Source organism: Strix uralensis, chromosome 24 (genome assembly GCF_047716275.1).
Source record: "Strix uralensis isolate ZFMK-TIS-50842 chromosome 24, bStrUra1, whole genome shotgun sequence".
Classification (NCBI taxonomy): Eukaryota; Metazoa; Chordata; class Aves; order Strigiformes; family Strigidae; genus Strix; species Strix uralensis.
In genome coordinates this window covers 9,481,096-9,504,707 of record NC_133995.1, presented here as the reverse complement: position 1 = coordinate 9,504,707, position 23,612 = coordinate 9,481,096, and the positions used below count along the sequence as shown (strand labels likewise).

The 23,612-nt window shown below is 55.0% G+C and overlaps 2 protein-coding genes across 2 annotated transcripts in view; one reads left to right on the top strand and one right to left on the bottom strand.

Annotated features, from left to right (window-relative positions):
- SYT6 (synaptotagmin 6) overlaps positions 1–5,839 on the top strand; it is a 37,465-nt gene extending 31,626 nt beyond the window's left edge. Inside the window, exon 7 of the mRNA XM_074893804.1 lies at positions 4,283–5,839. Within this exon, the coding sequence (XP_074749905.1) occupies positions 4,283–4,354 (72 nt within the window). The 3' untranslated portion in view covers positions 4,355–5,839. The remainder of the gene's footprint in view (positions 1–4,282) is intronic.
- Positions 5,840–20,116: 14,277 nt separating this feature from the next.
- On the bottom strand, positions 20,117–22,328 carry OLFML3 (olfactomedin like 3). The gene is made up of 3 exons (XM_074893629.1): positions 22,184–22,328; positions 21,543–21,828; positions 20,117–21,116 (listed from the first exon to the last, which is right to left on the bottom strand). The coding sequence occupies exons 1-3, from the start codon at positions 22,289–22,291 to the stop codon at positions 20,332–20,334; spliced, it is 1,179 nt and encodes a 392-aa protein (XP_074749730.1). The 5' UTR covers positions 22,292–22,328; the 3' UTR covers positions 20,117–20,331.
- Between the last annotated feature and the right edge of the window lie 1,284 nt (positions 22,329–23,612).

Genomic DNA, 23,612 nt, shown 5'->3' with positions numbered 1-23,612 from the left:
TTCACACTCACTTGTGTGAGGTGTCTCGTGATCTCATATTGCACCACTGTAAATCGGGAGTAACCACCCAGGTCAGCTGTGCAGAACTGGTGTAAATCAAAGCAGAATTAAACCGCTGTGCAGTTCGTGTGTAATGGTGATACTGCCTTTGGGTGGTGAGCAGGACCAGGCCGTGATCAGCCTCTCCATGCTCAAGCACTGGCATCGCACACACGAGCTGCGGCTGCTTGGGCAGGCAGCAGACGCCGTCTCACGCTGCCGCGGAGGGTGGGGACCAGCGACCGCCAAGTTTCAGATAAATGCTTAGTGGTCTGTCATCGGGTCGGTCAGCTCAGTGTCTGGATCATCCCCAGCACCTCACAGCATGACACCAGCTGCCGCGGCCGACCCAGGGCCAGGAGTTCCTTCTCCAGTTTGTAATTTATCTGACCTTACTACACTGATTTTCAGATGCAGGTGGGAGTTTGAAAGAAAGACTGCTGTAAAGTTTTTGATAATCAATATAAAAAAAAAGACATAATTATGGTGACAAAACTCAGAGAAACAAAGGAAGGCACGTAAGATGACTCACCTTCTGAAATATACTTTGAAAACCACTGCTGAGCCCCCAAGACTTTGGAAAAAAAACCCCAAGTGAATCATTTCATCCTCCAGTGCACAGGTCAGGAGCTCTGCTTAAAAGAAAAAAAAAAAGCCTCTGATCATCTGTTCTGGTATTTCTGCCACAAGCTGGTGCACAGAGCCAGCAAGCAAGTGGTCCCTGTGTTTATTTGCCCTCTTAAGTTTTAGCACTGCTGTCTGCAAATCCCTAGTGCAGCTTAAAAAAAAAACAAACAGAAAAGGCACAGGCTGCTGGAGAGAAATTAATGGGAAACGGTATTTGCTGGTTTGATGCGATAATCGCATCATCTTTTCCATATGTGTTTGTATTTTTTAAAACAGTGTGGGCTCTGTATCTTGTACCATCAGCTCTGGGCCCCCAGGCACTGGGAGGCCGCAAGGCCGGGGGGTGCTGGCGATGGGGGCCGAGGGCCGCGGCGGTGGAGGCCTTGTGGGCAGCCAGAGCCCCGGTCCCTCTGCCCTTGAACGCAGATGCTGGGGGAGAAGATGCTGACCCTTCATCCCTTTTTCACCCTTGTATCTTTGTGGGGGTGAGCTCAGTCTGTGCTGACATCCTGAGCGGTCATCATCATCATCTTCATTTTCATCTTAAAGAGCATTTGCTTTCTAGTTGATCCTCGTGCTCTTCTCTGTTTGCTCCAGCGATTAGTAACAGCCTCTGCTCTACATCAGTGTCTTTCCTGATTGAGTGCTTGATCTTAACCCAAAAGCGAGCAAGCTAGGAATGAGTTGTCTTTTTGGATGTGTAAACTGAGCAGTGGATGACCGGAGCTGTTAACGCAGGAGCACGGAGCTGCTCAGCGCCTGATGCCTTCTGCACCTGCACCGTGATGCCCGCAGCTCCGTGTCCTGGCCCCTCCCCACACAGCTCAGTGCTGCAGACGGGTGAAGAAAAGGGTGGGGAATTGGGAATTTCTTTACTCACCTGCATGGATACTGCCCTGCCTGGTATGGCCAAAAAAAGGGGCTTATGCCATATTTTGACTACAGCTCAGAGTCACACGTTCTGGTGAAGTGACCAGGAAAACTGTCACCAGAGTGTTTTACACCAGGAGGATGGACCGGCCCTGGCCCCTGCTCCCTGCCACGGCAGTGTGGGACGGACGGACGGACGGACGGCTGCCGGTGCCCTTGGGACTGTGCTCCCTGGCCAGGCCGCTGGCGTTGGTTCCTTGCCCGTCCAACACGAGGACCCTGGGCAGCACCGGGCTGCTCTGCCAGCCGCCGTGCGGTGCTCAGCGGCCCCAAACCCTCATTCTGGGTTGGCAGCGTGACTCGGCCCGTTCTTGTGAGCCAGAGTTGCTCTTTCTTCTCTTTCATTGCTGGAGCCTTTAGGGAAACTTGCTTCTGTTACATTTCGTGTCTTTGGCTGCCCCATATTTATCAACAGTGGGTAACGAACTGTAATGACTGCACTTCTTTAATGACCATCATCATTAAAAAGAGAACATGTGCAAATGAATCATTAATTACAGGCTTCCCAGTACTATCTTCCTCACACAGCCATTTAGAAGGAGAGTTTGAGAGCCGAAGACGAGAATCCCACTTGCTGTTGCATTTAGAAGTTATTCTGACAGTGAACTTGCCCTCGGCACAAACCCGTTCCCATTTTTCAGCCCCAAGGTCCTGCTGGCACCCGCTGCTGTGGCCTCAGCCTCCCAGGTGTGCTTCAGCCATCCCACCCACAGCTGTTTCATCTGCATTTCCTAATACATCCGTCAGCCAGGTTAAGTGATGTGTCTATAAAAAGAAATAGAAAATTACAGCATGTCTTTCCAGACTTTGAAAGGGACTTCTGAAAATTGGAAATTTCTCTGTTATCTTTGAAAGACAAACTCTGTCTGATATTGTAGAGCAGCAGCATCAGTGCAATGCAAAATGGGTCTTTGATGTTGCCAAGTCCCTCTGACATTCAGCATGGGAGCATTTATTTGTTTAAACTATTTCTCCAGATAAAAACCAATAACTTTGCTGAGAGATAAGTCATGCCCATAATGAAGAACAGCCATTTATCTTTAAAGATATGCAAAACCAGCCTCTTCCAGACTTTTGGGCACGTTTGACTTCCATTGAACTGTGCCCAGTTTCTGGCTGTTAATTACACAACGGGTGGTTCACCTTTTCTAATTAAATGAAGAAAAAGTATCTCCAGGTTCCTCACAGCACACCGGTCTCTTGAACCTACTCTTGGAAGAGTTTTCATCACATTTTTGGAGTAACAAATGTTGTCCCTGTAACTGCAGGCAGGACAGTGCAAGGAACTTGCCGAGGACTCTGCCAAAAGCCCTTTTCTATTGTAATTTCTGCTTATCTGCTGTTTTATTGGTAATTTTCATGAGGAGGTTGTATCCGTATTATCAGTTCCTCAGGGATTTTAGCAAATACATTTGACATCAGAAACACAGAAGAAAGTGTTTTCTTACCTTAAGGTAGCCCCTTTGGAAGGACAGCCTTCTCCATTCATTAATTCCTGCTCAGCCCTGATGAATAGTCTGTGTGCGGTGAGTTACCTTGTGCTGACGGTGTCTCTGGGGAAGGGACTGGCCGAGTTCCTGACCCTGTCTCTGCCCCCACTTTGTAACCACCAGACGCACACGCTGGCGAAGCGGGTGATCAAACCCAGCCTCTGCCAGCTGCCGTCGGATGGACACGGCCGTGCCCCTGTGCTGCCCGCGCAGACCCGGCCCAGACGCGGCCGTGCCGATGAGCGGCCGTGGGGCAGAGCCCGCGGCCGGTCACGGGCCTCACCGGGGCCCTGCAGGGCTGCAGCCCCCAGAGGCACCGGCCACCCCGGCCCCAGGCCCTTCGGCCTCCCCGCGAGCGCGCGCCCCATCCCGCTCTCACCGATTCAGTTGCATTTCACTTGGAACGCCTTTGCCGAGGCGAGGGTGAAGTTTGTTTTGCCAAATGAGATTTCACCCACAGAGGTGAAATCCGTACATGCTAGAGCATTAATATTAGCCAGCAAAGAGCTTCTGCTTATGCAGGAGAGGAGACAATCGATCCGGGCAGGGGGAGTGAAGCAGTGCAAGTGCTGTGCCTCCTGTTGTCTCTGGGAGATGTTGATCATTTGTCATTTGAATTTAATAAAACAAGATGGTGAGATGGGCAAGTACTCAAAATGAGGAGTAATGGTTTTGAATTATAATAATAGCCCCCAAGGCAGATAGATGACTAATAATTTATGATCCTGTAAGTATGGCAAAAAAGTGTTTGCCACATCCACAGACTCTCTGATCTGATTTTCACTTTGAGAAACGTCTCTGGCACTGTGGACGTAGCTTCTGTGTGGTCAGATTGCCAGACTGGAAAGACTCAAGTAGTTCTGCAATTAAGCAGTATTTCTAAAACAAAAAGGCAACAGCACAGGAAACAACAGAAGGCTAAACTGAGAGAAAACTTTGTCTTCACAGCACACACAGATACTGTTTGTTTTTCCTTTTTTGTGAGCAGTCCTCACAATTGTGAATTGATTTACAAAGCAATAAAGTAAATTGTTCAGTAATTCTTCCTGAGTGGTTAAACACAGGCGTTCAATAAGTTGAAACATGCTGTAGAGCAGATGAGAACGTTGCAGACAGGCAACACAGTAAAGGGACGTGAAGAATTTCCATTAATCTCTCTTGTTTTCTTAGACTTGCTTTCTTTTTTCTCCCACCAGTGGCAAGGCCGGGCAGCGAGCTTTGACAGCCAGGGTTCCTGTCCCTCGCCTAAACCACCACCCACACCATGATACAGAGCGCGGCGAGTAAAATGGGACTAAACCAAGTTATTTTTGCACTTGGCCTACAGTCTCAGTAATTTGTTGCTGAGTGGCAGTGGCAGCAGCAAGACTTTCCGGTCTAGTTGTTCCTTGAGTAAGTAAAGGCAGAAACCCGTTTTGTGGTCAAATATGTCTTTGTCTAATATGTCTCCCAAGGTGATGTTTTTTCTTGTGGCTTTTACTGTACGGATCTGTTTCCAGAGGAGGAAAGTGGACTGAGACATGAGCTGGAAGTTTGGTCTGTAAAATAGCATGTAAAATAGTTTTTAGTGTGTATGAAGGCTGGAAAAGTGCAAAGGTGCTCTGAGCGTCTGCAGACAGCGCTGGTGGCCGGGAGCGGGACGGCGGCTCTGCCGGCGCCCGCTCGGACGAGCAGCACCGCGGGACGCGAGAGACTCCTGACCCCAAGCAGCTCTGGGCTCGGGGCAGCCCGAACCCAGCAGCGCCTTCACAGGTCTCCTGTTCGTGTGGAGTGTTCATGAGCTGTTAGAAGTTTGTGCAGTACGTATCCCGAGTTCCTTTTGTCATATATAAAAAACCACCATTGATTCCTCAGGGGGGAAAAGCTCTTTTTTTCCCTGTATTTGAAGTCTCCCTAGAGCTACTTGCATGAACAGTTTCTTAAGACCCCTTCGTAGCCGCCACTCATTCCCCCCGCGCATCACTGTCTTATCTGGAGTGGAGAGAACTGTGTTGCCACAAGTGGGGTTTGGACATAAAGGGGGAAAGATGTTACAGAAATAGGTGACAACCTTGCATGAACACTAGATCTTTATTTCTTATATCATCCTAGTAATAAAGGGTGAACAAAAGGGTAAAGGGAAATACAGAAACACAACCAATATTAAAAAAAGCTTCCAAACATTTTTCTTGAAGTATCAGCACTTCCTTAATGAAAAAAGTTTCTAAGGCCCAAACCCTGGAGGAAGATCAAGTTTTGAAAAAATTAAACTTTGCTGGTTCCTTGGCTGCAGAGGCCAATGAAGTTATAACATCCGGCAAACAAGCTTTGAAAATGCAGCTAAATCAGCCGATCTTTATCAGACAGCTGAGGATTTTGGATACTTTCTCATCGTGGATTTATCTCTGAGTTAATAAATACATTAGTGCTGTTTGTTCCACTGTAATTAAATTAAGTAACTGCAAATATTTTGCTTTGGAGTTAAACCAAAATTTGCTAGCAAGGCAGCCATTTCTCCTCACATGAGGTTATCAGAACTGCGTACATCGACCACAATCTTCAGGTCAACTTCAGTTTCCATTTTCCTAAATGTCACAGCATCAGCCTTCACTGAACATCATGAGAACGGTATTTGCATTGTTTTTCTGGGTAAGATGAATCCTTTGGTCAGTGAAGGACAAATACATAATTTCTCATCACACCTTGTGTCTTAATTCTCCTTACGTGCCACATGCTGTAGAAGCAGAAACTCAATAAAATTATTTTATTTGCAAGTCTTGCCTTGCCTGGTGAAATACTTCCTCTGTGAAAGCAGTAATGGTGTGTTATGTGATTTTAGACGGTTACAGTAATCACAGTGGATGCTATAAAATGTGAGAACAGCAGGTCCTTGCGTGGTGTGAGGCCCTGCCAGGGCAGACTGCGTGATGTGAAGCGGACACTTCTTGGGCCATAAACTCTGCAGTTCTTGGTTGTCCTGGGACAGTCAATACACATCCCTGGGGAACTGCTGAACACGAGTCACAGAAGAAAAATAAAATCTTTCAAGCACTTACTGTTCATTGAAACAAAAAGGTGGTAAAACTGCATTAGCTTTCCAGCATAAAGAGTACTGTAGACTTCTACCAAGGGACACCACTAAGGACACCCCTTTTCAAGACAACCCATCCTTCCTGGGAATATTCCAGGTCTGTTATTGGAAGGAGTTTCTAACCATTCAAAGTAATTGACTTAGAGTGGTGGATGGTTCAAAAAATGACCACGAGCCCCCTGAACCTTTTCCTGAGCTGAGCTGAGCCTCGGGTGTTTAACGCCATGAACTGGAAGTGCCTCTTGCAGGTTGGCAGATCAAAGCACCTGTAGCACAAGACGTACCCAGAAGGAGCCGCAGCAGTCCCGGCTGGAGGCAAGGCTGGCACTTGACAATCATTAATTGCACTAACCCACTCAAATCTTTTTATTCCTTAATCCTGGCTTCTTGGGTTTTGGTGTTCTCTGTATAATCTCTGTCTTTTATTCATTCTTCTTGTTATCTAGGATTTAGTCAAAACATACGTGGGGTTTGACACAAAGCTTCTATTTTTAATCCTTGCTTCACACAGATAATCAATTGCCACTCAATACTGACTGTCACTTGCATTACTAGAAAACTGGCTCTCACGCTAGTGAATAACACCCACGCCTAGATGTCTCAAACCCCCTACACTTATATTTTAAATGCTGAGATTTTGCCATGTCCCCCAGTGAGGGGATAATCGAACCATTGTGTGTATGTCAGCGCCTCAGTGCATCCACTCGAGAAGATTGGTCACACTAATGGAAACAAGATGTACCGTACGAGGGCAAACGTTTCCCTTTCATCTAGAGAAGGATTATAACTCTGAAAAGGAGCTGAGCCTGGCACAAGTGCCATCTCAGGATTAGTTAGGTTGCTTTCTTGCTCCTCACTTCCCATGCTACTCTTAACTCTATAATAGTAACTCCCAGAGAAGTTTAAACTCTTACCAAGCAAAGGAAAACCACCCCAGGGCCGTGTCCCGTGGAAGAGTTTGCCACTGTGGGGCTCGCGCTCCTTGGAACCTCACGGCAAAGGCGAATTTCCCTCGCCGGGGGGGATGCTCGCAGACCCGGGGGCTGTGCGGGGGCCTGATGTGCCGTGCGGGGCTGGGGGCAGCGTGCGGGGGCCAGCGGTGCCGGCACGCAGGCGGGAGGGAGCCGCTCACCATCCAAGTCTGCAAGCAGCCACAAATGAATAGTCTATTCTATTTCGAGTGCTGCAGGCAAAGCAAACACACATGAGCATTCCCAGACCACCTTTTTTTTTTTCCCTTTCTTTTTAGTTTTAGCCTCACTGTCTCCAATTTCACAGAACAGTAACTGACTGCAGGAAGAGGAAGAGACACTGAAGTGAGGGCTGCCACCTAATGATGGCTGGTTTAGTGACGGGGACACAGGGAGACATGAAATCCCACAAGTCCATTGCGCTGCTCATTACAGGGGGTCAGAGGGCTGGGGAACTGTCCCAGCCAAGTGCCCTCCCACCGATTTGAGAACAAAATAACTTGATGCATGAGAAAAAAGTGAAAAACACCCCATGGAAAGTGAGTCTCAACCATGGTGAAGCTCTGCTCTTCGTGTTGTGAAGGAAGCTGGGATAGAAAGGAGCAACTGTCCCCCTGGCGATGGCCCCAGCCGTGCCACAGCTCCGGGCAGCAGAAGCCCCTTGTCCCGGGGCCGGTGGGGGCTCTGGACGCAGCCCTTGCTCAGGGACTCAGCTGCTGCCAGGCGTGCCTGAGCAGCCAGCCCACACCAGTGTATTGCGTCTGTGGCCGCCCCCCTGCGCCGGAGCCTTTGCAGAGCTGTTGCTGTTGGAACCAGGCACCGAGCGCTGCGCCCCAGTGCCGGGCTGCTGCTCACCAGCGTCACGGGTCCGTTATGAATTGTCTCTCCGACGTCCCCTCTTGGAGCAGTCCCACGGCCTCCGAACAGTCATGATGTCAGTCAGGCGGATGCTGGGCCAGGTGTCCTGAGGCTGTGCTCTTGGGAATGCCAGTAACAGCTACGGGCCTCCCGGAACAGCCTTCACCTTCTCTCGGGCAGAGCTGCCTTTCCAAGCCAATGAGGAGTGTTGGCCCTGACAAAGGTGTTGCTGGGATGAAACGGGCTGTTCTGCTGCTCTGCTCCCTAAACGGGCCAGTTCAGCTGGTGCTCTGGGAGACGGGCGGGCGTTTGCTCTGCTCTGAGCAGAGTTCAGGCTGAAGTTGAACCCCAAATCTTTCCTAGTGCGCATCAGACGCCTCGCTCAGCATCGCTGCAGAGAGGCAGTGCCCGCGGCTCCCACGTCTCCATCCACCCTCCCTGTCAGCTGGGAGTCCTGCCTGGCTGCGGGGGGCTGCTGGGTCTTTGAACGTTTGCTTTTCAGCTGAGGAGCATACACAGGTTCCTCTGGAGCTCTTCTCCGATATTGGCTTCCAAGCTGATTGCATTATTGTGGGATTTTTTTTTTTCACACATCAGCAATGCATGGTTTGGCAAAGAGAAGAATCTTGTCATAACAATTTATATTTATTCTCCAAAAGTGGCCTTTAATTTCTAATTATGGAATGCTATTCACAGGTAGGCAATTCACACAGAAAAAAAAGACAGTGAGGAAGAAAACAACCAGGGTTTTGTAGGGTTTATAGAAGTAAATAAACATGGTCTGTAATTATCTTAGGCAATAAAACCCCTGAGAAATAAATGTAAACTCGGTGCTGATGCTGTCACAGCTGCCATCCTGAGGCTGGCTGGGTGTCCCCACCTTTCACAGCTGGGGATCACTTATTCTATAGGAAGTTTTTGTGCAAATCTGAACAAGACTCACAAACCCCACCTGGACGCCAGGAGCCAGAGGGAAGGACTGACAGACTGGGGTATTTGGACTCTGGATCACAAATCACTCCGCGCAGCCTCCCCGAAGCCATCGGGATGTGGGACTGCAGGCAGGGGAGGGGCACACGGGGTGTTCAGGATTCCTGGGTCACTCGGCCGTTGCCTCCGCCGGTGGCAGCATCAGCCGCTCCAAAGGGTTTCTGGGCACGTGGGCGACTTGAGCTGACCTGTGCCCACTGTGGGCTCAGCGGAAACTCTCTAGCAGGAGCAGCTTTGTGTGCTTAATTTCAAATTTTATTCTATTTCTTCCAAATCCTTTTACTTAAGCATAACTCTTGAGTAGCCTATAAAGAGTATGTAATCACATATACTCAATGCCATATGCATGCCAGTCCTGCTTCAGTCTTTAGTCCAAGTATCTTCAGTCCAGATACTTTTGTATTCACTTATAAGGTAATAAATTAGACAGCGAATTATAGCTCATTTGAGAAAAGTACAGCCCTGTTCTTTGAGATCCTTATCTTATTTGTACTTCATTTTTTCTACTTTTGTAATTTGCCCTCTTAATCGTCTCTCTAACCGAGCAGTCCCAAGCTTCTCAGTCTCATTTTGCTGGAGGTTTTCTCCCCCAGGGCCCTGATCATTCTTCCTGCCATTAAGATTATATATATCAGTACAGTTGTGCACTTATGTAAATGCTGGGTCAGGGATCTGGTTATCATGCATCACCCAAGGATGACCTCCCGGGGACTAGAAACTCTCTTTGTCATTTATATGAGTCACAGCTCCCAGATGCACAAACAGGATAGCTGGACTCCCCTTCAGCTCTGCTCACACAGCTGCTGCCAGGGCCTACGGGGCTGGGGGGTATGGGGCTGAAAGTACGGGGCTGGGGGGTACGGGGCTGGGGCTAGGGGGCTGGGGGGTACAGGGCTGGGGGTACGGGGCTGGGGGGTACGGGGCTGGAAGTATGGGGCTGGAAGTACGGGGCTGGGGGGTACGGGGCTTGGGGGTACGGGGCTGGGGAGTACGGGGCTGGGGGTACGGGGCTGGGGACCCTGGCCAGGGCAGCAGCTGTTCTGCACCAGAGCTGCCACGGGCCCTGGCCGCCTCCAGCACGCTGTGCCCAGGAAACCCCCCACGGAGGGGAGGCTTTCGGGTGGTCTCTCTGCTCTGTGGGCGCAGCACTGGCGGCTCTCGGAGCTGCCCGTTGCTCACCGGCTTTCCAGCAGGACACAGTCCGGAGACACCACGTCTTGGAGCGCAGAGCTCACGGGAATACACCCAGCACTTGGCACTGCAGACAGGGAAGTGGGGTTTTTCCTTTCGTGCTGGTGGTTTGTTTTTTTTTTTTAAAAAACCTCTCCACAGCAAAAAATATCTAGTCTCCATTCTGTGATAAAAGGTAACATAGCCTGCTTTTTTGCTGGGGTGAGCATCATCCCAAAATCGGGGTTGTCAGGAGGCCAGTGCTGCAGGTGAGCCTGGGAGAAGTGGAGTTTGGCTGCTCTTTGCAGATCCACAGGCTTAGAAAATCTGGATCTTTGTCCAAGTGCCAGAGGCATCCTGGTAGCTCTGCTTGGCTTACAAACCTCTGCAGTCAGCCTTCAGTGGCAATGCTACTTGAATGGTCAAGAAAATTTTTTTTTCCCCTGGACTTTTCTGAAATATAATTTGTAATTATATTTTACAGCTTTATATATATGTATATAAAGACAGTGCCGTTAGTTATGCATATATAATTGTGTATCTTATGTTCCCATGTCATTTGTAATTAAAACCATGGAATTTAAAGCACATATATTTCAAAAATCCAAAGTAGGCTTCTATTAAAAATGCAGTTCATTAAAGCTAATTAAGTGCCTTAGAACGGGTCAAGGCAAATCCAGAGCATGTTCCGTTGCCGTGGGAACAGCCGGTACCAAAACCAGGTACAGACACGGTAACCTGCGGCCAGAAATAACAGGCAAAAATATGATGAGGAGAGAACTCTGCCCCAAGCCCAGGGCAGCGCCGTCCCGCCTGCGGTGCCAGACGCGCCGAGGCCCCCGTGGTCCTTCCCGGGGCCAGAGGAGCCGTCGGGGGCCCCGTGGGGACGGGGCGAGTGGCCGCCTGGAGGGATGTCGGCTGCTGGCACGGCCGGGCCCGGCCAGGCAGAGAAATGTGACTGGGAAATGTGACCTGGTCATCAAATTCACGTAGGTAAATACTTTCTGGATTGTTAATTGCTTCCAAAGTGGAAGACTTACTCCTAATCTCCCATTAGCAACTGCACATCCCTCCCATTCCAAACTGCCTTAGAAGATGAGGATTTCTTTGCTGCCATGAGGGACAGAGTGGAAGAGCAGTAATTTTTTAATGAAGTCAGTTTGCTGGCGTTACTCTTGGATAGCTTACATAAATGAAGGAGGATTTTGCTAATTGCTCTGCTGATTTCCTCCTGATGCTCGAGACCACCCTGCCTGCCTCTCCAGCCCCTCAGCCCTGAACCATGGATCCTCCACCAAGTGTCCCCCTCCCAGCCCCGGCAGCCCCACTCTCGGCGCAGCCCGCCGGGGTCCCTGCTCCGGGGGGAGCCCCGCGACGCGGCAGTGGACATTGCAAACCCTCCTGAGCACGTCTGCGCCGGAGGCTGCTGCACCAGGCACAGCCCTGGGTATGGCCCCTGCCTGCTGGAGATGGATTAATGCAGATTTTCTAGCACATAATAGTTACAGAAACCAGGAGGACCTTTCTGCCTATTGCATAACCTCAGCTTTATCTAATGAACCTCTAATTGCTGCACGCTGTGGGTGTTCTGGAGGGCTGCTGAGCCGCTCTGCCTGTCTCCCTCCGACAGAGCTGGCCCATCCGCAGGGACGCGCTGCCCTGGCCCTTGTGCCATGAGCGCAGCGGGAATTTTCCCGTCCTCCCTCGTGCCAGCGGGGTCCCTGGGCAGGTCCTGCTGCAGCCCTGGGGTGCTGGATGCGGAGGATTCTCCTCCTCGGGGGCCCGCGGCGCTGGGCTGTGAGGCTGGAGCATCCGCACCCTGTCCTGGGAGTGGGGCCCCGGCTGCGGGCGGCTCCTGTGCTCGGACCCAGCCACTTCCAAGCGCGACGCCCGGAGCCTTGGAGAGCTTCACAAACCCATCGGGGGGTGAACAGCAGAAAGGCGCGTCTCTGCGGGCTTGGGCCTCAAACAGGTTTGTGGATTCACGCTGTGCCCTGCCCGGCCCCAGCGGGGGGGGCAGCGCTTCTCCCTCCTGCAATCTCAACAGGAAAATATCACCAAGCCCCGAAATGGCATCACGCCAACAGGAGCCGCCAGGGTTTGTACTGCAGATAAATGGGCTGGTGCTGGCGTGGCAGAGGGTCCTTCCAAGCTCTTCCTCCGAGGTGACACCGCCCGTGAGGGCCGTGCCCCCCCTAGGGTTCTCGGATGCTGCTGCATGAAGGCAGCGTCTCCTGTCGACCCCAAAGCGGGAGTTCCCAGTGGCAGGAACAGAGTTGATGATGCAATGAAAAGAATTATTTCCTAAAATTGCACGTTCCTCTAAGCCTAGGAAAGTGGGTCTTGCTATGAAGGGAAAAATGGAAGAGCCAGCAATGCAAATCAGTGGCACATAGTTGCCTGGTTTCTCTGCATACGGCTGAGCGTCGCGAGGGGATACTGCACAGTCAATGCACGGCATGGTGACACTGCACCCCAGCTGTGAAAAATCTCATGGGATTTATTGGTACTGATCAAATTATATTTCTTTCTTAATTTATTGTATAACAAGCTGAACATTTCAATTCCTGAGGCAAGCTCGGATCGGGAATGGAAGGAAGCAGGAGATGGCAGATGACAGTGACATCGGAGGTGGCTCAGTTGGGGAAAACTGCTTTTCATTTAAAACCCTGCTTTCCTGAAAAACTGCAGTCAAGGAAGAATTGACAATTTAGAACAAAGCTGTGAGGAGCAATCTTCCGCAGGAGCCGGGTACAAAGCATAGCTCTGGTCTGTGGCTGTTAAGACTCCTCCAGGTCAAAAGGCTTGAAGCAATTTTAGGTTAAAAGGGAATGAAAACTAAAAGATGAGAAGGACTGTAAAAGTCATGGGCTGGACTCCAACACTTGGCAAGGAGCAGCTCTCTGGAGGTCAGGGACTGGATTTCCATTGCAAATTAATCGGTGGATTAACATTTATTTCTTTGTTCTCATTTTCCCCTCAGTGGCATGTCTAATTGCATATTAAAATTCTTGCCTTCCCAGTCGGAGCTCGCCCGTCTGCCCCTCTGCTCCCACCCCGTCCCTGCGGGCCGCTGGCCAGTGCGTCGCTGGCCAGTGGCTCCTGCAGCCAGTGGCCAGCGCTGCTGGGGGGGCGGTCTGTCCTGCTGTGGCCAAGGGGGTGCCCCTGCCCTGCTGTTCCCCGGTGCCTGCCCGGGCACCCCGGGCACGGAGCTCTGCCCCGCGGCAGCACCTCGTCTCTGTTCACTCCCAGCCCGTGTCCTCGGCCAGGCCGGGCTCTGAGAAGCGCCGATGCTCCAGGTCAGCACTGAAATGTCTCTCGGCTGCGGTAAGCGGGAGTTCGGAGCTACTGAGGGACCAAGAACAAAGCTGCTGCTCGAGGGCACTGACGGGTCAGCGGGACCCCCGAGTGCCTCTGGGAGTGGAATAGGGGCTGCCCTGGGGACACACGTGTCCGTGGGTCTGGCAGGGGGGTGTGGGCCTGCCCGGGTCCTGCGGGTGCCCCAGCGCAGCACCTCAGCTCAGGATGGGTCCCGGTGGCCTTTGCTCGCTGCGCTGCGCTGCTCGGACAGACGCTCCTCCAGTGGCTTTGCCTGGTGAATTGAATCAGACCTTTCATTTTCCCTTGTCTGAGCAATTCCATGGAAGTGCTAATCTTCACATCATTTTTGTTTACAAGGGCTAGTAGGTAATTCTGGAGAAATCCATTCAACTGAGCAATTAGTGAGTCAATAACACACTTTTGTATTTTGTGAGAAACAGAAAAATTGGTAATTTCTGTTTGTTTTGACCCTACCTCTGTGGTAATGGCAGCAATTTTCCATAATAATTGCAGTTACCATGGTTATATCTCCCTCCAGGCTGCCAGACACCTGCAGCAGGAGGACACTGTCCCTGCATGAGCTGGTGGGGGGCGGCCGCTCCAGCCCCCACGGGGTCCCATATCCTCGTGCCACCCCAGTGCTGGTGCCACCGAGGGGCAGCTCCTCCTTCCCCAGCCCGCCGACAGGAAGATGAGAGGGGCTGGGACCCCAAACTCGGTGCTTCACTGAGCCTCAGACAGGGGTGAGGGACTTGGAGGCAAACGGACAAACAAAACTTTACCTCGTGTACCTTGGAGCTGGCCACCCTCCCCAAGCTGCAGGCAGTGCCGGAGCAAAGCGCCGGGGAGGGAAACCCAAACCCTCCCTTGCACAGGGAGAATCACTGCATCCCTCAGCATTTTTGCCTGAGGAGGATGTATTAAGTAGAAAATTCGGATCTATTCCAGAAAAGCTCTGGGGAGATGATTTTCAGAGAGGAAAGAAATTAAAGAACTGCTTAGCTGAATAGCTGAGCTAGTATTTTTCTGTCCTCAGGAAACAACTTTCATAATAACAGCATTAGTAATAATAACAACCCAAAGAAAATCCTAGTGAAATCATGTAGAATACGGGATGCGTGAAATCCCTGGGATGGTGTGAGGTACCTGCGTGGGGCTTCCTCATGTCAGCAATATCCGTGTTGGCTGGAGGCAGGTGTTACCAGAAATGGGGGCAGTGCACAGAGTAATCCGTCTTGATCAAAGTACTGAAATAACTCCAAATTCTCTTAGTAAATGAAACTGTCTGGAAAATAATGAAATGATGTGTGTCACAAACCACAGCTCCTCTGACAGGGCTGTGAGCTCGGAATTCGAAGACTTTATTTTTAATCTTCCTGTCAAGAGGAAAGGAAGGAGCGGACACCCCAGCACGGGGAGGGATGAGGGGAGACCAGGCACCTCCTGCACCCAGGCTGGCTGGGCCAGGTGCGAAGCCAGCTCTGCAGGGACCCCATAATACTGCAGAATCCACCTTTTTAACAGAAATTTCAGTTTCTGTCCCTTCCTTTGAGCTGCAGCACACCTCCTCCAACACAGCACATGCGACGGTGAGAGTGCAGAGGGGGTGCGAGTGTTGTGGAGGGTTTGGGGGGCTGGTGGTGGGAGGTGCGAGGGATGAGGGGCAGGAGCCAGGTTTGGTGTTCGAGGAGGAAAAGCTGGGCTGGGGGAAGTGGGGCTGAGCTGAACTCAGCCAAACACACTGGGGCTCAGCGTGCTCACCCTCGGACCTCAGCATCGGCACCTCTCCCAGGCAGACATGGCCGTGGATGAGGGGACCCCGGGGACGCTCCCCCCCAGGCTGAGCACCCTCAGCGCAGGGCTCAGCAGCGCCGCAGGCGAGGGTCATCCCTGCGGGTGGACACGCACCCCAGGAGAGCCTCCCCCCGGCACCCCCCAGTTCCCGTCCCGGCAGAGCCCCCACTGCACCCACCCTCCCAGGGCTCTCCTGTCCCCAGAGCCACAAAACTGCCTCGTAGATCCCCGAGCCCACTGGCGGTGCAAAAACCAGAACTGGCACAGAGCTGTGATCGAGCCCACACTTCTCCATCCCCGCTATTAACTGGACGGTCCCACTTCCAGAGGATGGAGACTGGCTCCATCCCAGAAGGCATCGGCCGGCTGAGCCCAGCGTCAGCACGCCTGGCCACACGCCAGCAGCGCTCAGCGAGGACGGGTTTAGCTCCAGCCCCTCCCCGCTGACACAGGCCACAGGCCTGAGCTCTCCCTCTCTGCAGCAGAGCTCCAAGCAAACACTTCTGGTGAATTTGGTTAGAAAGCGCAAAGGACCGTAAGCAAGCTGCCACCGTTTTGTGTCCCTCTTAGCACGTCCGAGATCATCCCAAGCTCCAGTGTCCTCCCCCTCTGCCGTGAGACCCTGGACAGAGTGCTTTGGCACCTCCCAGCTCATGCGTGACGAGCTAGACCTCAACCAGATGTTACGTGGGCAGAAATACCTATTTGAAGTTAAAAGCCTGTGATTATACTTGCCAACCAGCCATTAAGAAAGTATTAAATGGGGAAATTATCCCCCCCTTCTTGTTTCGATACAATAGTGTCTTTATAACACACTTGTTTAAGTTGCCTGCTTTTAATTTTAGTTCCCTTGTTTCTAATACTGCATGCAGAACCACAGCACTTTATCAATAGCTCCTGTGAGCTGGAAAAGTCAGGGAGGAAAAAACAGCCAATATCCTTGAAAATTAGACAAAGGGGAAAAAATTAGCCAGGAGATCTTGCTTTCGCTTTCTTACTGTTAACATAACTTCTTAATTTACTTTATCAGATTGCCTTCCAAAGAGAAGTATTTTTCAAGAGGAGCGGAGATGAAAGGGATCATTACTTACAGAGACTCTTCTTTAAAGAGATAAAATATTTGGCAATTAAAGCACAAGAAGCTGCAGACTCTCAAGGCAAGCTCTGACTTCACTGGAGCGGTCACATTAGCATATTTTCCACTAACCCCTCATTACAGAAAGCGATAACACGGCTGTGAAGCGCTGCCGCTGCGGAGGGGCTCCCCTGCCCGGGGTCGGGGCAGGGGCCACCAGCCACTGCGTGCTGCAGGCCACAGGCAGCCACGTCCATGGCCCCGGGAGCCGGACGACACGGGACAGGCCAGTCCTTGTCCCAGAGCCACCTCCCGCGGGAGGCGGGAACGGCTGAGCGGGACCGTGCACTTGGAAATGAGGGTTTTTAAGACCCTCCTGTGGGGGAGAGGGTCTGACTGGCTGTAACGGCCGCAGGTAACCTGCCCATGGCCAAACCAGAACGCGGTGGAGTCTCTGCCACCGTGACCTTGAAGTCAAAGCTGAATTTCCCACAAAATCTGTTTGTTCGGAGGGAATGGCTGGGAGGGCAGAGAGCTGGGCAGCCCTGGGGCTGGGGGGTGCAGAGCAATGGGGAGCAGCCACAGAAGCAACAAACCCAATTCCACCAGTGGCAGAGGGGCTTGGGGCAGCCCCGCAGTGTCCTGGGCAGCTGCTGCCACACCGGGATCACCCGGACCCGCTGCCGGAACCCAGGGCGGGGGGCTCCGCTCCCCCCGGCAGCTCCCGTGGGCCAAGGCGCTGGGCGGGAGGCAGCGGGTGGGGCCAGGAGGGGCTGGTGGGGGCAATTAACACCTATTAGGGCACTCAATGCCCTGACAGTCTCACCAGCTGTGCCACAGCCTTTGCTTTCTCCTAATGGGGTTGATAAATATTTAAACAAGAAAAAAGGAAATCAATACACCGCAGCAGGAGGTGAACCCTTGGGTCTGCAGGCAGCAAAGCCTGTGTGGTGCCGGGGGGTGCCCGGGGGGGCCAGGGCAGGAGCCCGCAGCAGGCGCGGGAGCAGACGCATGGTGGATAAGCCTGTCCCTGAATCTGTCGCTTTTCTCTTTCACGACTAACTCTCTCCTCAGTGGGTTATTAAGCAGGAGAGCAGCTCAGACCCCCGCGGTCTCTCACCCCGCGCAGTTGTCTGTGGCAGAGACCCACCTCCAGTGGGACAAGGAGCTGCCGAGCGGGGCTGACCCCGTCCTGGGCAGTCGCGTGGGGATGAGCCCTGAGCATGACAAGTGCCCCTGGTCCTGCCACCTGCGCCACGGCTCCCTTCCGCGGGCACCGGGGGCTCAGCGGGGTCTGCTCGGCCCCCGCTGGGACCACGGCGAGGGAGCTGCTGCTCTTGGGCCAAGCCGCCTTCAGCCAGCTCCGAGTCGAACCACTTTTAATGATCAAACATGTGATTTTTGTCTAAGTGTTTGTCAGCAGATGAAGATAATGCTGTTCTGCTTTTTGGGGGTTATTCCAAGGATTAATTAGTTGATGTTTCTTGAAGTACTTTGAAGATGTGGAGTGCTAGATAAGTGCTGCGCTTTACAAGCCGATCAGGCACTGCAGTTATTTTTCCAGTTTGCTTCTCATTCCCCAAGTGTTTGTACAAAACAAATTCCCCACGAGTGTGTGGTTCCTGTGGCCGCTCGTCACGCTGGGGCTTCGCGAGGCAGCAGCAGACGCTCTCCCCCTGCCCTCGTACCTGCCATTTCCCGTGTTAGAAGCGTGGCCTGAAGGAGAGAAGCCAGCCCCTCCCCGCGCTCCCCACCATGTCCCCGCTTCTCCACCCCGGTGCGTCCCCCAGCACAGGTGGCAGCGGCATTTCGGGGTGCGGCAAGAGACCCCCCATCCCTGCCTGCAGGGACGTGAGCCAGGGCGGGGGCTGCCCCTCTTGGGCAGCCCTTGTAGAGAGAAATCTGTTTTCCTTCCATTTCATGAGCAGTTTCCTGGCAGTGAGTGAGCGGGGGCTGTTGCTCAGGCTGACCTTTGCGCCTGGTCCTGCCTGGTCCCGGCGTCGGGGGCTCCCGAGGGGCCCCCCGAGCAGCACAGGCCAGCCGCCTGGCTGCGTGGGCTTCCTGCCCCTCCGGCCACGGTGAGACGAAGCCTAATGAGCCAGATTTTCTAAAGAGAATAAAATACTTGATGAACACGTGATGCTCAGCACAAGCGGGACTCTGGCACCCCCGTCCCGCTCACGCCAAGGCGAGCTCCAGTGTCTCAGGAGCGAGTGTCAGATTTTGCAGGACTTGTCTCGGGTTAGAAGATGGTTTCTGGTGCAGAATAGTTACTGCCCCATCAATTTTAATTCAAGCTAGAGAAATCTTTGGCATAATTATTTACAACTGTGCAATTTCTGAAAATTATATTTCTGTTACCATAGTTATTGATCTTGAAAAGGGCTATAAATTAACTTGACAGTTCGCAAAGTCCTTCACACTCGGATAATTTCTCTGCTTGACTTGCACCGTGTGTTGAACTTTCAGCACCATCCAATTACAGTCATTCAGAGGGTGTATTTAAACATTTCTCTCATGCAACCAAAAGATATTTTAATTATAATATAGAAGAACTTGAAGCAAATACCAAGTTGCCTCCACATCGCAGGGCAGCTTGCCTTGAGGTGGGTGCGGGGCGATGCCGGATCCTGGTTTTATGGCAACGTGGGGGTGGCGTGGCCGTGCCATGGCTCTGGGGGGCAGGTGGCCCCGGGAGCCCCCCAGGTGCTTGGCAGCGCTGCTCCCCACGGGCCAGCTCCTCCCTGGGGTGCCCGGGCAGCTCCGAGGCCTCTTGGCCCTGAGGGCACCGGCAGGTGCAATCCTGGCCCGGCCAGACCAGCCCACAGCTTCTGTGCTCAGCGTTTGTCCCCAGAATTGACCTCCGATGGGCAAAAGGGATTCTTAGTGACACAGAAATGCTCCGTAATTCATCCTCTGTGCTCTCAGGACACTGTGACAGGAACAAATCACAGCAAACCCAGGTTTTGGGGGGCCCATGGCATCTCTGGCCAGCAATGGGCCAAATCCTGCACCCCCGGGGGCGTGGTGCAAGGGGCAACGTGCGGGATAGTTGCCGCTGGGTGACACTGGGCACTGGAAGGACTTGGTGTGGTGGCCACGGGGGGCTGTGCCCGTGCCCAGCGGTTGCGGCCCCCGCCTTCGGGATGGGGCTCTGGAGCCCGGCAGCGCCCAAGCTGCCCTCCCGAGGGGCTCCCAGCACCTGCCCCGTCCCGGCCCAGCTCTGGGCCCTGCAGGGACTCGGCGCTGGTGAAACAGGGACAGGGAGGGGCTCAGGGGACCCAGGGCCTTACGTAAAGGGTTTGTGGCGACCCTGCGGCTGCAGGGGGGTGATGACTGTGCTTCATTAGAAGCGAAGTTGGAAAATCAGCAACATCTGGTGCCTGACAGCTAGGACGCTTCCCTGGCACGCGAGGAAAATCTCCAGTTGTCCTCTCAGATTAAGGGATTTTGCTCTTTGCTCACAGTTTTGTGTATTCAAAACAGGCTGGCCCTGGCCGGGCTCAGAGGTCCCTTGCTGCAGCAGGAGCCTGCCTGAAGGCCCAGCATAAATCCCTGCCCAAAGCCCCAGCCCAAACCCTTGCCCAAAGCCCCAACCTAAATGCCTGCCCCACCCCAAACCCCCAACCCAGCCCAAGGAGCAGTCTGCGCTCTGGCCAGCCCTGCATGGACACCCCACCCTTGGGAAGTGTCTTTTGGGGTGACTCTGGGGCAACGTGGAGCTCGTGGCTCTGGCAGCCCGGCCCCAGCACCCGCACCCCCCCAAGCAGGTGGCTGCAGCTCGCTGCATGGTATTTATTCATTATATCACAGAGAAGAAAATCTCATTAAATTAGTCCAGGTTTCTGAAGGGTGGTCCCGGGCAGGGACGCCTGGTGCTGGTGGGTGAAGGGTGGCCGGGGTGGGGGTCCAGCATTTCATCATTTCACAGTGACGGGAGATGGGTCAGAGAGGCCGTCCCGTGCCGGGGCTGGCTGTGCCCCGTGGGGTGGCCCCTCAGACCTCCAGCTTCTTCTTCATCTCCATGCGGTAGATGATCTGGTAGCCATCGTCCCAGGCGTAGATCTGCCTCTCCCGGGGGCTGTACTTCATGCTGGAGTGGGAGCCGTAGCGCTTGGGGAAGTAGACGAGGGAGGCATCCTCGGGGGCCAGCGTGCCGCTGACGTCGAAGACGCACTGCACACGGGAGCGGCTGGGCAGGCGGGTGTTGTAGACCACGTGCAGCGCCCCGCACACCACGAAGGCGCCCTCAGCGTTCTCTCGCGGGCACGGCGTGTCCCACATCTGCTCGATGTCCAGCGAGGTAGGGTCCAGCTTGGCCAGGCATATGTTCTTCTCGTCCTCCTTGGTGGCGTAGATGGCCCAGAGCCCCTCCTCATCCGCTGCCACCTCGATGTAGGTGAAGGGGGAGAGCCCGAAGACGGGGATCTGCTCCTCGGCTGGGAACACCGAGCTGTCCACCACCGTCTTGTTGGCCAGGTTGAACTTGATCACCTGGAAGGGGCCCTGCTGGCGGATGTAGTAGAGGTGCCCGTCGTAGACGAGGTGCCCGGTGCCCACCCAGGGGTAGGGCAGCTTGATGCGGGCGGCCTTGCGGGTGGCAGAGAAAAGGGTGAACTCCCGCATGCGGGGAAAGACGTACACCGTGTCGTTGGCAGTGCCGTCGAAGACGTAGATCTTCTCGGAGTTCCCGGCAGCATCCTTGGTCCAGAGCCCTGAGGTGCTGCCGAAACGCTTTAGGATCTTCATGGCTCTGACGCTGGCAATGGTGTCGCTGCAGTCTGCAAGAGCGGGGCGGCCGTGAAAACCTGGAAGCCACCCTGCCTGGTCCCCCCTGCGCCAGAGTCACCCGTGTCCCGCTGCGCCCCACCCCAGCCCTCAGCAGCTGCCCAGCAAACTGGCTGCAGAGGCTGCGGTGCTGTCCCGTCCCTGGTGGCATCGAGAAGTTCCCTTGTGTGCCTGTGCCATGGGCAGGGGAGGCCACTCTGCCCCCAGCCCTGCCCCAGGGGCTTTGGAGAAGCCCAAGAGTCTGGCCTGGGGCTTGGATGTGGCTCCCAGGCAGCTCTGGGGATGCAGGATTTTGTGCCAGAGACACCCGAGAGATGCCCTGCAGGGACGTAGGCACATGGCCGGGGGAGGCTTGGGCCTGGGTGGGCTGGGGAGGCCCAGGGTAACCCCGCACCTGGGGAGTCACGGCAGCCCCTCACCTGTCAGCTTGGTGTATTTCTCGTTCTTCCTCTGCTTGGCTGTGGCCACCTGCTTCTCCATCAGCGTTTCATCCACCTCCACGCAGGGTGGCGCGGGGTTCTGCGTCTCCAGGTAGTCCACCTCACGCTCCAGCCGGTCCACGCGCACCGCTGCACTCTCTGCCTCCGACCTCATCGCCTCCCGCTCCTTCTCCGCCGTCTCAAGCATCCCCAGCACCTGGTTCTTGAAGTCCCGCAGCTCCGTGGAGTAGCGGCTGCTCTGGTCGTGCCACTGCGAGATCCTCTCCTGGGGCAGCCAAGGGGACACTGAGGTCTCGGCAGTTTGCAGCCGCCCGCGGCCACCGTTCCGCTGCCTGCGCGTGGCTGTGGGAGCCCCGGGGCCCCACAGCATGGTGACCCCTGTGCTCGTGTCTGCGGGGCCCATCCCACCACGCTCCCGCACCCGCGACGTCCCCAGAGCCACGATGCTCCCGCTCCCCCAATCCGCCCATCCCGCAGCGCTTCCGCGCCCGCGCCGCTCGTGCTGGACCCCCCCCGCCATCTCTGCTCCGTCCCCGTCCCGGCTGCCCCACGCCCCGGGCCTGCTCCCAGCTCCTCGGCCGCGGCGGGGCCAAGTGGGAGAAGCGGGGATGGGGCCCTACCTCCAGGAGGGTGAGTCGCCGCTCCACGTACTCCATGAACTGCTGCTGCTGGGCGCGGAGGGCCCCAGCGAGGAGCGTCAGGAGGAGCAGGCAGTGCCAGGGCCCCATGGCCGACAGAGAGAGCAGCCTCCACCTCAGTGCTCAGGAATGCTCTGGCCTCTCGAAGCCCTTATTGAATCCAGATGTGAAGAGGGGAGGAGAGGCTGCTCCTTCCCCGCAGGCCAGCCCCAGGCGCCTTAACCCCTTCGTGCCCCTGCGGGTGCCCACGTTGTGGCTGGGGACGTGCTGGTGCTGGCTCATGTGGGGTGCAGGGCGTGGGGAGTGGGGAGCGCTGCGGCAGCCCCGTGCAGCACGGGAAGGACACGTCCTCTGGTGCTGGGGCCAGCGTGAGTGGCAGTGTGGGGACAGCCCGTGGGACAGCGCGAGGCCAAGCTGGACCTGGTGCGAAGCCACGGGCACAGCCGCAGCCCTGGCTCCCGGTGTGCCGAGCCGCAGAGCTGCCCGAGGCAGGTGGCCAACCTGAGCTTGCCCCGGCCACGTGCCAGGTCTGGTGGAGTCAAGGCTGGGCCAGCATCATGGCCACCAGCCCCCCGAGCCTGCAGCACCCCCCAGGAGCTCCTGCCTGCCCCCGCCTCGCGTTGGGGCCCTGCGGGGTCCCCCCGAGCAGCTGTTCTGGCCTGGCAGCTCGGTTGACCACCAGCAGTCAGCCAGGGGCTGCCCCGCCTGACGTGCCCGCACGCTGCCATTCGGGGCCGTTTGCTCAGCGCCTGCTCCCGAGGCTGCCGGAGTGCTGGTGCGGAGCCCCTCAGCAGCTCCCGCACACCCCAGCCGGCCGAGGGACGCGGCAGGGCCCAGGCGCAGCGCGATGAACGGAGGCTGCAGCTCCGCGGCCAGGCCTGTGGTCACACCCGCACCCCGCCCAGGCTGGCGGGGCTGGGGCACAGGCCGGGCCACCAGCCACGGCCCCTGGATCTCCTGGGCTCTGCCCGCAGATCTGCGGCAGTTCAGGGTGGGTTGCATCCATGTGCAGGGCTGCGGTGCTGCACGTGGGGCGAGTGTGCCATCTAGTGCTCCCGCACGCCCCATCATCCCGCATCGTCCTGCATCATCCCCCATCGTCCTGCATCATCCCACATCGTCCCACATCCCGCCGGAGCGGGCAGAGCCCCAGCACCTCTCTGCAGCCTTTCACACGAGGCCGCCGCTCGCAGGTGGGCGACCGGGTGCCCGCAGAGCCCAGGTCGCCGCGGGCCAGGGCCCAGCTCCGCCGCCAGCGCTCGGCCCTGCGGTGGTTTTGGGGCGGTTGACTGAGCCCATCCCCGGTGCCGAGCAGGAGCTCAGGCCACGCCGGTGCTGGAGCGGTTCCAGGGCAATGCTGGTCTCTTGTGGCACCCGCGCTGCAGAGCGCCAGGACCTGGGCCCAGCACCA

Excerpts from the sequence above, each read along its gene's own strand:
- OLFML3 (XM_074893629.1), bottom strand. The coding sequence starts at position 22,291 with ATGGGGCCCTGGCACTGCCTGCTCCTCCTGACGCTCCTCGCTGGGGCC. Across the intron at positions 21,829-22,183 it reads GGCGACTCACCCTCCTGGAG|GAGAGGATCTCGCAGTGGCA; the intron begins GTAGGGCCCCAT and ends TGGCTGCCCCAG. Across the intron at positions 21,117-21,542 it reads GAAATACACCAAGCTGACAG|ACTGCAGCGACACCATTGCC; the intron begins GTGAGGGGCTGC and ends CCGCTCTTGCAG.